Source organism: Saccopteryx bilineata, chromosome 5 (assembly GCF_036850765.1).
Source record: "Saccopteryx bilineata isolate mSacBil1 chromosome 5, mSacBil1_pri_phased_curated, whole genome shotgun sequence".
Classification (NCBI taxonomy): domain Eukaryota; kingdom Metazoa; phylum Chordata; class Mammalia; order Chiroptera; family Emballonuridae; genus Saccopteryx; species Saccopteryx bilineata.
The window spans coordinates 38,252,064-38,265,058 of NC_089494.1; the positions used below are offsets into that span (position 1 = coordinate 38,252,064).

A 12,995-nucleotide genomic window follows, 5' to 3' on the forward strand; every position below is an offset into this window, starting at 1 on the left:
CTTGAGTCATAGAAAGAAAACTATACATATTTCTATATAGCTTTATTTATAATTAGCAGAAAACTGAAAACAACCTAATTTTTTAATAATAAAGAACAGAATTAGAATATTTTGGTATCTTAAGTTTTTGAGATGCTACGCACCTATTAAGAATAAACCATGGGGCCCTGGCCGGTTGGCTCAGTGGTAGAGCGTTGGCCTGGCATGCAGGAGTCCCGGGTTTGATTCTCGGCCAGGGCACACAGGAGAAGCGCCCATCTGCTTCTCCACCCCTCCTCCTTTCCTTCCTCTTTGTCTCTCTCTTCCCCTCCCGCAGCCAGGGCTCCATTGGAGCAAAAGTTTGCCCAGGCGCTGAGGATGGCTCTGTGGCCTCTGCCTCAGGCACTAGAATGGCTCTGATTGCGGCAGAGCAACGCCCCAGATGGGCAGAGCATCGCCCCCTGGTGGGCATGCTGGGTGGAACCCGGTCGGGCGCATGTGGGAGTCTGTCTGACTGCCTCCCCGTTTCCAACTTCAGAAAAATGCAAAAATAATAATAATAATAATAAACCATGGTCTGACTAGGTGGTGACGCAGTGGATAGAGTATCGGACTGGGACATGGAGGACCTGGGTTCGAAACCCTGAGGTCACTGGCTTGAGCGTGGGCTTATCCAGCTTGAGTATAGGCTCACCAGCTTGAACAAGGGGTCATTGGCTTGAGCATGGGATCATAGACATGAGCCCATTGTCTCTGGCTTGAAGCCCTAGGTCCCTGGTTTAAGCAAGGGGGTCACTCACTCTGCTGTAGCCCATCCTCCCACCCTCCCATTCCCCCTCCCCCCTGGTCAAGGCACATATGAGAAAGCAATCACTGAACAACTAAGGAGCTGCAACAAAGAAATGATGCTTCTCATCTCTCTCCCTTCCCGTCTATCTGTCCCTCTCTGACTCTGTCTGTCAAAAAAAAAAAAAAAAAAAAAAAAAATGACCATGGTGTACAAACAAGGAAAAGGTGTTAAGTGAAAAGCCCAGAACACAGAAATGCAAATATCCAATGGTTACTGACATGCAGAAATACATTATGCTGATAACTAAAAGGGAACAAAGAGATGAAAAGTCATGTTAGCATGGTGAGTTTACAACTTTTAAACATTAAAATTTTCGTTTGTAGTGACTATATTTAGTTTTTTAGGGATTTTTCCCTTTGTTTTTCTAGCTGCAACTTACATAAAATTATGTCTTAATTATTTTTGGATCAGGAGATTATTTTACAAAGGAACATTTTAGCCAAGTGTGAAATCTAGAGAATTACTAATGCACAAATACTAATTCTGTTGTTTTCATTCACAGCGAGGGGAATTTGGCTACAAAGCAGGTGGTATTTCTTCAGAGACCAGTAATATGGAATTCAGCTGCTCAAACACCAGAAGTGAGTAATACTGATGCTTTATGAACTGAATGTTATAGTGAAGCATTTAATCCTTAAACTCTCATTGTACTTCTAAATGTTGAATACAGTGGGGAAGTGTGGTTTTGATATGGAAATAGTCTTCTGAACTAACACACTATAAGGGAAATGTGTAGGCAACCACGCAACATGATACAGCACGAAGGGAATCAGAAGATACCCATTCGAAATACACCCCTTTAGCAGAGGATTATTTCTGAGCTGAAGGCAATTAAGAAAGAGCAGACACAGGAGGATAGCTATACCCTCCTCCTTTCTGACAAAAAACAGGGCATAAATTTGTCAAGTTGCCCGCTGTCCTGTTTCAGAAGAGAAAAAAACAATCACCAGAAATTACTGTCAGTGGGGACAGCACTGACTTGAGTTTGCATAAGCACCTTACCAAAACAAACCTTGTCTTCCACTAGTTTCCCCAGTACTCACCTCCCACAGTTTTCTTCCCCTAGAAGCTCAAACCCCTTTTCCAAATCTAAACACTCCTGGACAATTTATCACCTGTTGTTAAAGTGATATATACATAGATAAGCTCCTGCTCCAACTGCCCCTTTGGGTTTTCCCTGTCCTCTCTGTGAAGGCCCATGTGCATCCAAAATAAGCCTTTCCTTCTGCTCACCTGTATTTTGTCAGTTTAATTTGTAGGCACTGAACCTAAGGGGGTAGAGGAAAAGTCCCCCCTGGCAGTCCTACATCTTGTAAGTGAATGCAACTAATACTGCAGCATACCTGTGCACACGTGTCTATCTTGACCTCTGTCAGTACTTCTATACTGTCTCCTTAGGTTCATATTTTTCAATCCGGTACATTTTCTTTTTCTATATACAGGGGATCCTCGGGTTATGACACAATTCCATTCCTACAACAGTGATGTAACCTGAATTTTGGTGTAAGTCGAAACACACCCTAGCCTATGTCACTTACTTATCCTAACACAGTTGTAAAATCATAATCTAGAACATAAAAACACAACTAAGCCACAGAAAACAGAAAAGGACATAAATATACTGTCCTGTATACTGCACTGTAATAACAGAAAAAAAGACGAAAAATGAGTGTAAAATAATTCCTTACCTTTATTCCTGTGGTTGGCTTGCACACTGGAAGGGACATTGCAAGGTGGGAGAGAGTGACCTATTGGGAGGAGGAAGCTGGAGAGGCAGGAGAACCTGCAGAAGGTGCTGGAGATACTGGGTCAGGTGAATCAGGATTGCCTAAGGAACATGCAGGAGACGCTGGAGATGATTCTACCTGTACTACAGGTGTTTCATCTCGAGAAGCAGCTGATGTAGAGGGTACAGGATCTGTTGCAGACCTCTCTACCTTTTTAAAGAATTGTTCCAGGCTAGTCTGGAAGGTCGATGACTTCTTCTCTTCCCAAATCTGCCTATAACGTTTCAAGGCATCCGTAACAGCTCTGTAGATCTTACTGAGTCTGTCATCGCTGGGGTCCTCAGCCTGAAATTTTTGCCAACCCATCCTCTAACACAGAAAAAACTGCTGCCAAACCCTCGGTAGTAAATCTCTCCGGTTCTGGGGTTTCTGTCTCTTCTCTTCAGTCAGCTTCTTCTCCAGCTGAATGAGGTCCTCAGCAGACAGCTCCTCTCCAAGTGATGCCAGTAGCTCTGACTTTCATTTAGGAGCCATGATAAGGGCCAAAAAGTTGCCAAACAAAGCAACCCAAATGGAACACTTGCACTTTTAACAGTCCAAAATGGCGTAGGAAAGTGTACTAGGGTACTTCCTCAATCATCTGCCACGTTACTGCGTATTTTTCCACCACGCTCAACCAAACTAGTTCGCCCAGGTAGTCCGTAAGTATGGCACTAACAGCGTAAGCTAAAACACATCTCAATTTTTCAAAGTTTTTATGGGAGTAAGCATCATAAACTTAAAACATCGCATGTCGAGGCTGTCATAACACGAGGACCCCCTGTATTGTCAGTGTAAGAAACATCCAAACCTGTAGAGAATTTTTATGAGTTTATTTGAGCCAAACTGACAATTGCTGGGAAGCAAAATCTCAACAGATTGAGAAAATGCTCTGGAGAATGGCAGTTTTGCAGTTTGTTTGTTTTTTTTAATTTTTTTATAAATTTTTATTTTTTGTTTATTCACTTTAGAGAGGAGAGGGAGAGACAGAGAGAAAGAGAGAGGAGAGACAGAGAGAGAGAAGGGGGGAGGAGCTGGAAGCATCAACTCCCATTTGTGCCTTGACCAGGCAAGCCCAGGGTTTCGAACCGGCGACCTCAGGATTTCCAGGTCGACGCTTTATCCACTGCGCCACCACAGGTCAGGCTTGCAGTTTATTTTATATATTACAATCAGAGGAGGCGTTAGGAGGGTTACACAAAACTCATTGGTGGTAGATTGTAAAGGCCCAGGAAAGCAAAACGGGGAAATCTCTGAGATTGAATAAAGAATAAAATGGAGAGACATGTAATTCTTTTGCATTGGTGGGTATAGGATAGTTAACAACATTTACAACGCATAGAGATGGTATTTGGGCGACAAGGTAACAATGAGGGGTTCTGTGGTCTCATGCTCTGGTGGAGACTGTGCCCTGAGGTGTCTGAAAAAAAGCGAGGCTTACTCAGACATCCCAAAGGTATGTTATCTTAGATGCAAAAAGACAATAGACAGGCTACATTAGGGTAAATATTAATCTTTGTCAAGGACGATACTGGCCTAGAACATGACTACCTGCCATGACTCACTTTTTTTTTGGGGGGGGGATTTTTCTAAAATAAGAAGTGGGAAAGCAGAGAGACAGATTCCTGCATGCACCCAACACAGATCCACCCAGCATGCCCACCAAGGGGCGGTGCTCTGCCCATCTAGGGCATTGCTCCGTTGCAACCAGAGCCATTCTAGCGCCTGAGGTGGAGGCCATGGAGCCATCCTCAGCGCTTGGGGCCAACTTTGCTCCAGTGGAGCCTTGGCTGCAGGAGGGGAAGAGAAAGACAAAGGAGAGGTAGAAGAGTGGAGAAGCAGATGGGCACTTCTCCTGTGTGTCCTGCCAGGAATTGAACCACAGACTTCCACATGCCGAGCCTACGCTCTACCACTGAGCCAACAGCAAGGGCCATGACTCACTTTTAGTTAGGAAGTTTTCATCTCAGACCATCCTATGTGGTTACTTTAGCTCTCTGAGTTTGTAAGTCCCCTCCAGCCCATGGAGGCATCCACTTAGCTTGTCATCTTTAGTATGTGGCCCCTTTTTTGTCCACAATATTAAAAATACTGACAAGCCATCTGGTCAAGATGGTGGCCTAGGTAAACACAGCACTCAAATTCTCTCACAACCACATCAAAATTACAACTAAACTACAGAAGAACCATCATTCAGAACCACTGAAATCTAGCTGAATGGAAATCCTACAACTAGAGAATTTAAAAAGAAGCCACATCAAGACTGGTAGGAGTGGTGGTAATGTGGAATGGGCTGGTCCCGCACCTATGTGACAAATTATTTTTATTTATTTTTTATTTTTTTGTATTTTTCTGAAGTGAGAAGCGGGGAGAAAGGAAAGAGGGAGGTGTAGAGAAGCAGATGGGTGCTTCTCCTGTGTGCCCTGGCTGGGAATTGAACCTGGGACTTCCACAAACTGGGCCAACACTCTACCACTGAGCCAACCAGCCAGGGCCCTGTGTGACAGTTTAAAATCGGGAAGGATATCTTGGCTGCAGAGGTTCCTTCCTGAGAAGCAAGGGTCCCAGTCCCACATCAGGCCCCCCAGCCCAGGGCTCCAGGGCCAGGAAGAAGCGTCTCTATAACTTCTGGCTGTAAAAGCCGGTGGGGGTTGTGGCTGAGTGAGACGGAGGGCTGTGGGAGTCCTGGGCAGCTCCTCTGTGAGGGCCTGTGCATGGACCTACCCAGCCTCACTCCTTCCGAGGTCTAGCACTGGGGCAGCAGCTTGCAAGGAACCAGGGACACACAGAGAGGAACGGAACTGTCTGGTATCAGTGCAAGAACTTGGAGGGCAGCTTTCTGCCAGTTAAAAGTACTGTCAGAGGCCATTGTTCCTTTCTGAAATGACACCCCCCCCCGAAAAAAAACAGAGCCGGCAGGGCGGCACCATATTTGTTTCCATCGGCCTGATTCCCTGAGGCCCCGCACCGCACAGCCTGCAGGCCCACCAAGCTGTTTCCAGTGTTTTTTCCATACACATGACCTCTTGCCTCATGCTTTGTACTTTCCTCAAATCTCCCAAACAAGCAGCATCTGGCCTCTTCATACCCTGTATCTTTTTGTAAGTGGCCCAGGCCTGGCCCTAATAGCAGCTGGCCTTGGTTCATAGCTTGGCCCCTCCTGGGCACCTCTAAGCCCAGCACAAGTAGCAGCTACATACCTGCAGATTGCTTCGTAGCTCATGCCACGTGGCCCCAGCAGGGCGGACTCGGTGAGCACCAACCCTCACTGAAGCAAGACTCGCTCTGTCGGGTTGACACCTGCATAGCAACTCTTCCACTGTAATCACAGGTGGTCCTGGGGGTGCAGGGTGTCTGTCCATTCCAGTGATACCAACAGCAATCAAAGCTGAACTACAACAGAACGGTGCTCACAGCCCACACAGGGGCACACTGGCGCACCCAGCTCAGGTGACCAAGAGAGCTGTGACACTGGGCCCCACAGGACACCCACTACACACAGACACTCTACCGAGTTCAGGAGCCATAGCAGCCCTACCTAATACACGGAAACAAACACAGGGAAGCAGCCAAACTGTGGAAACAAAGACATATGCCCAGATGAAAGAAGAGGAGAAGTCTCCAGGAAAAGAACTAAATGAAATGGAGGCAAGCAAACTATCAGATACAGAGTCCAAAACAATGGTTATGAGGATGCTCCAGGAACTTAGTGAGGACAGAGAAACTATGAAAAATGAAGGATATACTAACTGAAATGGAGAATAATTACAGGGAATCAACAGTAGAGTACATGAAGCTGAGACTCAAATCAGCAATTTGGAATATACAGAAGCAAAACCACCCAATCAAAACAGCAAAAAGAATCCAAAAATATGAGGATAGTGTAAGGAACCTCTGAGACAACGTCAAGCATACCAGCATTTGCATCATGGGGGTGCTGGAAGAAGAAAAGAGAAAGCAAGATATTGAAAACCTCTTTGAAAAAATAATGACAGAAAACTTACTTAACCTGATGAAGGAAATAGACACACGAGTCCAGGAAGTGCAGAGAATCCCAAACAAGATGACCCCAAAGAGGTCCACACCAAGATACAGCGTAATTAAAATGCAGCTGGAGAAAAGCAGTTAGTTACCTGAAAGGGAGCTCCCATAAGACTGTGGGATGATTTCTTAAGAAAAACTTTGCAGGCCAGAAGAAGTGGCAAGAAATATTCACTGATGAAAAGCAAGGACCTACAACCAAGATTACTCAGTAAAGCTATCATTAAGATTTAAAGGTCATATAAAGAGCTTCCCAGCCTGACCAGGCAGTGGCACAGTGATTAGAACATCGGCCTGGGATGCAGAAGACCCAGGTTAGAAACCCCAAGGCTGCTGGCCTGCATGAGGGCTCATCCAGCTAGAGTGTGGGCTCACCAACTTGAGTGTGGGATTACCGGCTTGAGTGGGGTCACCGGCTTGAGGCATGACGCTATGGTCACTGGCTTGAGCCCAAAGTCGCTGACTTGAGCAAGGGGTCACTGGCTCAGCTGGAGCCCCCCAGTCAAAGCACATATAAGAAAGAAATCAATGAACAACTAAGGTACTATAGTTATGAGCTGATGCTTCTCATCTCTCTCCCTGTCTGTCCCTGTCTGTCCCTGTCTGTCCCCCCACCCCCCAAAAAGTAGACTATTAATATCACACAGAATTAATTTAACTATCTCATATGTACATATTTTGTGAAAGTTGTATTTATGATAATCCTTGAACAAAAATTATGTAGGTATAGGTCCCTAATGGCACTATTCTTTACTTGTACCTTGAAATCAGTTGTTTGGGAGAGGTTGATAGGGAAATTGCTTAATTTGTCAAGTTTTTCAAATAATTTTTTTAAGGTGTGTAGTTGTAAAAGCAGTTGGTAGAAATTGCAAGTATTGCTCTAGGATTGTCAGTAAGTTTTCATGAAAATGATAAATGTCATGGGCCGGTAGAAACTGATCTAGAGTTCAACCCTTGAAAAAGAGTTTCTTTCTACTGAGACTAATGTCTTGATGTATAAGGCTTTCCATATTCAGTTGCACTCAACATAGAACAGCACTTTCATATTAAACAAATCCATTTCATGCTTTTGTTATGGAGAGGGAATTGAGAATTTTATTTTTTTTATTTATTTTTTTATTTTTGTATTTTTCTGAAGCTAGAAATGGGGAGGCAGTCAGACAGATTCCCGCATGTGCCCCACCGGGATCTACCCGGCATGCCCACCAGGGGGCGATGTTCTTCTGCCCATCCGGGGCGCCGCTCTGTCGTGACCAGAGCCACTCTAGCGCCTGGGGCAGAAGCCAAGGAGCCATCCCCAGCGCCCGGGCCATCTTTTGCTCCAATGGAGCCTAGGCTGCGGGAGGGGAAGAGAGAGACAGAGAGGAAGGAGAGGGGGAGGGGTGGAGAAGCAGATGGGCGCCTCTCCTGTGTGCCCTGGCCGGGAATCGAACCTGGGACTTCCGCACGCCAGGCTGACGCTCTACCACTGAGCAAACTGGTCAGGGCCTGAGAATTTTATAATGAAGTATACTGTTGGAATATTTTCCCTCTGACGTATCAAGACCTTTGTTTTTGGAATTTGTTTTATATTTTATAGATATGTTATATGCAATATTCTAGGTAACTTGAGAATATATTAAACATGGAGAATGTCAATTCAGAATATTTATGCTACCACTTACTTCTAAATTTTCTATAAAGTATTGAAAGATAGTTTGTTTTAATAAAATTAGAAAACTTTTAGAAAAGAAAACAGGAGAAAAATATTTATGAAGTGGGGCTAGGCAAACAGTTTTTAGACATGTGAAACCAAAAGCATAATTATAAAAAAATTGATGTTAGATTTTATCAAAATTAGCAAGTTTTGTTCTGCTATAACACTAAGAATATGAAAAGACAAGCTACATACTGGAAGAAAAGAACTTGAAAATCACACGTATGACAAAGGACTTCTATCCAGACTGAATCAAGTATTCTGAAAACTCAACAATAAGAAAACAAGCAATCCAGTCAAAAACTGTTAAAAATGCCTGGTCTGTGGTGGTGCAGTGGACAGCAGTGACCTGGAACACCGAGATCGCTGGTTTGAATACCTGGGCTTCCCGTCAGGGTACATACAAAAAGCAACAAATGGACATCTAGAGTGAAGAAACTCTTCTAATAACCCTCCTCCTCTCTCTGTAAAATCAATAAATTTTTTTAAATGTTTTAAATGTTAACACTTGGGTGCCTCATCAATGAGGTTATGTAGATAAATGAACACATAAAAAGATACATAAATCATTAGCTATCAGGGAAAGGCAAATGAAAACCATGATGAGACACTACCACACACCTGTTAGAATGACTAAAAACACAGACAATACCAAGAACTGACGAGGATGAGGACCGACCGGAACTCGCATACACTGCTGATGGGAAGGCAAAGTGGTACAGCCACTCTGGAAAAGTTTCGTAGCTTCTTACAAGATTAAACATACACCTACCATGTGATTCAGCAATTCACTCTTGGGTGCTAAGAATAAAAACTTGAATTCACCAAAAAATCTATATATAAAAATGTTTACAGTAGGTTCATTCATAATCTCCAAGAACCAGGAAGAATCCAGATGTCTTCCATAGGTGAATGAATAAACAGCTGTGCTGAATCCATACAATAAAATACTACTCAGGAAAAGGGGCGGGACTGCTAATCCACACAATAACTTGGATTAATTTCAAAGGCATCCTGATCAAAAGAAGCGAGTGTTAAAATGTTACAGACTGTACTATTCCATTTATAGGACATTCTCAAAAAGCAGGACTGGAGCATGGAGAACAGGTTAGTGGTTGCCAGGGATTAGGTGTTTGGGGAAGGTTTGAAGGAAAAAATGGAGCTGTTGTTCTGTATCCTGATTGTGATTACACAAATCTATACGCATGTGCTAACATTCATAGAACTATAAATTTTACTTATGATAATTTAAAGATTAAATTTAAAAGATTGGTGCCTGACCAGGCGGTGGCGCAGTGGATAGAGCATCGGACTGGGATGCCGAGGACCCAGGTTCGAGACCCCGAGGTCGCCAGCTTGAGCGTGGGCTCATCTGGTTTGAGCAAAAAGCTCACTAGCTTGGACCCAAGGTCCCTGGCTCAAGCGAGAAGGTCCCTGGCTCAAGTGAGTAGTTACTCGGTCTGCTGAAGGCCCGCGGTCAAGGCACATATGAGAAAGCAATCAATGAACAACTAAGGTGTCGCAATGCGCAACGAAAAACTAATGATTGATGCTTCTTATCTCTCCTTTCCTGTCTGTTCCTGTCTATCCCTCTCTCTGACTCTCTCTGTCTCTGTAAAAAAATAAAAAAAAATAAAAGATTGTTTGCTTTATGTCACATAGATGAAATTTTTTTATCTTTGTTCTTCAGTAAATACTGTTTTTGAGGAATGAAATTCTTATGAAGTGTGATGAGGTTGTTAACCTCCCTTTCCTCTACATGAGGCCGTGTAGTGTAATAAAGACAAGTTCTTTTTATTTCGCTATTTCTTTTATCTATTTTTCTTCACTTTGGAGAGAGGCCTCAATGGGTTCAAGGAAGTGAGAGCTATGCTGAGTAGGTAAGAGACTCTGACCCTGATTTTCCCTCCATCTGTTAAATGTTCTCACAGTTTTTCTTCCAAGATCTCCTTTCTTAACTTTCTTTCTTTTGAAGACTCAAATAAAATTCATCGGATTTTTTATTACCTAAAGGTCTCCATTTCAGTTCAGTTCTTCAGCCTACCGCCCTTTGAATCAAAAGGCCATTTAAAAGTATTTAGTTTCAACTAACGGCGTAGGGTTCCCGGTGTGCGTGTGCGCAGCATGCGTGCGCAGTGTCTGCCGCGGTCTCCCAGCCTCCGTGTCCTCGTCTGTAAAATATGGACAACATTAGTACGGACCATGGGTTGTAAGGAGCATTCAGTTAGAAAACATGTGGAGGGCTCAGCACAAAGCCTATTCATATGTTGCTTTTGTTTACTTAGGAATGCTTGCTTTCAATACTAAGTGATTAAACACAATTAACTCTGGAGAAACTGAAGAAAAATCCAGAAACTCCTAATAATCCTCTATTTTTTCCAGCTAAAAATTACCTTCAGTTAGAATGTAAGAATGTAGTGTATATTAATGTTTTATGATGTTCTAAAATGCATATATATATACATATATATATGTCAAATATGGCAAGCTATTAACAAGTGTTAAATTAGGTGGTAGGTATATGGGTAATCATTGTACTATCCTTTAAACTCCTTATACTTAAAGTTTCATAATTGAAGCCTGACCAGGAGGTGGCACAGTGAATGGAGCGATGGCCTGGGATGCTGAGGACCCAGGTTCGAAACCCCGAGGTCACCAGCTTGAGTGTAGGATCATAGACATGACCCCATGGTCGCTGGCTTGAAGCCCAAGGTCGCTAGCTTGAGCAAGGAGTCACTGGCTCGGCTGCAGCCCCCTGGTAAAGGCACTTATGAGAAAGCAATCAATGAACAACTAAGGGGCCGCACTATGAATTGATGCTTCTCATCTCTCTCCCTTCCTATCTGTCCCTGAATGACTGTCTGTCTCTCTCTTGCTTAAAGAAAAGTTTCATAATTGTAAAGTTGGGAGAAATTAAGCTGAGAAGTGTTAGTTACCAACAACTTTTTTCAGTTAGTTATGAATTGGTCATTAGTTACTAAGATGCTATACCAAAAGATCAATCTAGAATGATTTAAATACAACACAAGGTTCTCTCTCCTGTAATAGTCTAAAGATGGACAGGCACGCGAGGGTACAGCATGGCTCTGTGTCATGACCGGCCAGCTCTGCCACCCTCGACATTTGGCTTCTGCCTCTGGACCCAGGGCTGCTGCCACGGTTGTTGCTATATCCAACCAGCAAGAAGTAGTCATTGAAGAATTCCAGGCATGCTTCTATGGCTCTGACCCCAAGTCACAGACATATTTCTTCTCATATCCCATTGGTCTAAGCTTATTTATATCACCACAAGCATGTGCAAGGGAGGCTGGGAAATGCAATCTGGCCGACCGTGAGCTGGTACTGCAGTGAAATACCACTTGCTCAGCTAAAAATTGCAAGGTGTTGGGGGTGGGAGGATTTCTGTTATTAAAAGAATTAGGAAGAATAGATGCTGGGAGACTGTGGTTTAATTTTAATGGTTCCAAATTTTCTTTTTTAGTTTTTCATTCAAATGATTTTGTCTTTAAAATGTATCTCAAAATGATTGAGTTCAAGAAGTAAAGAGTTCTTGGATACACCTGTTGAATTATTTCTCTACTGCAAAGCTAGAAGTGAAGGAGCAGCAGCCAGAGAAATGTTCTGAATTACATCTTTTCCAGGGTGACTAAAACAAAATTTTATGAACACTAAAAAATATTTTATATACACATTAACTTCTTTCTTTACCTTACTGTAAGACAGTTATTTATCAAACTCCATTCTTACTCTTTTATTCACTTGAAGTTCATTTGAAATCACTTGAAAATCACAAGAGTCACATTTCCTTCATCAGCTGTTAGTATCCTGGGGTGAAATCCAGGTGAGGTTAAATCAGGTGAAGGTGTAGATGGAGGATGTCAGGTCTCTCGAGGAGCAGCATGTAAAAATGAAGAGGCAAGCATTTTGCTTTTCTCATTAACGAAGTTCTTCATCTCAGATGCACCTCCCACTCAAAGCAGCTAGGCTTTTTCCTGCTGTGGGCACACTACCAAGAGCGGTCGCTGCCGGCACAGGGCCAAGTGCAGGCTACCCATGTTTGTTTCCACACTGCATACTGGTGTGCCTCGGGGGGTCAAAAATCCTGCTCAGATTAGCCTGTGTACATAAGGGAATGTTGGCTTTTAAATAGAAAGGATACTGGCATAGCTCATACATCAACAACAACAACAAAAAAAAAAAGGAAAAAAGCTCAAAGGACCAAAGCCTCGGGTATAGCAAGAGCAGAGATTTGCCATTGCCAGAATGCTCCTGCTCATCTGCCTCAGTCTGTGTGTGTGTGTGTGTGTGTGTGTGTGTGCGCGCGCGCGCGCGGGCGGAGGGCCCTCTCATCAAAAAGCAAGCACTTCTTTATGCCCTAGTCAGCATGCCATCCCAGGGAAGGATTCTGGTGGGATCTGATTGGGTCACGTGCCCACACTGCAGCAGAGAAGAAGGTAGATAGGAAAGCTCGCTGAAACTGTGCACACCTTCTCCTCTCCTAGGCTAGAATGATTCTGATTTCCCCAAGCTGGGATGACCCAAGAACATATCCTGCGAGCAGACAGCAGTGGTGTGTCTCTGTAGGTTGTGAAACCTCTACCTTCCATGTGGTGCTAGAGCCTCTTAGGCTGGCAGCTGCTTCCTAACCTCCCCCAAGCCCGAG

The 12,995-nt window shown here is 43.7% G+C and overlaps 1 protein-coding gene across 2 annotated transcripts in view; it reads left to right on the forward strand.

Moving 5' to 3' along the window:
* Positions 1-12,995, forward strand: part of RFTN2 (raftlin family member 2) — an 82,329-nt gene that overhangs the window by 62,697 nt on the left and 6,637 nt on the right. For both annotated transcript variants that reach the window (XM_066232748.1, XM_066232749.1), the window contains exon 8: positions 1,332-1,410. In XM_066232748.1, the coding sequence (XP_066088845.1) occupies positions 1,332-1,410 (79 nt within the window). The remainder of the gene's footprint in view (positions 1-1,331; positions 1,411-12,995) is intronic.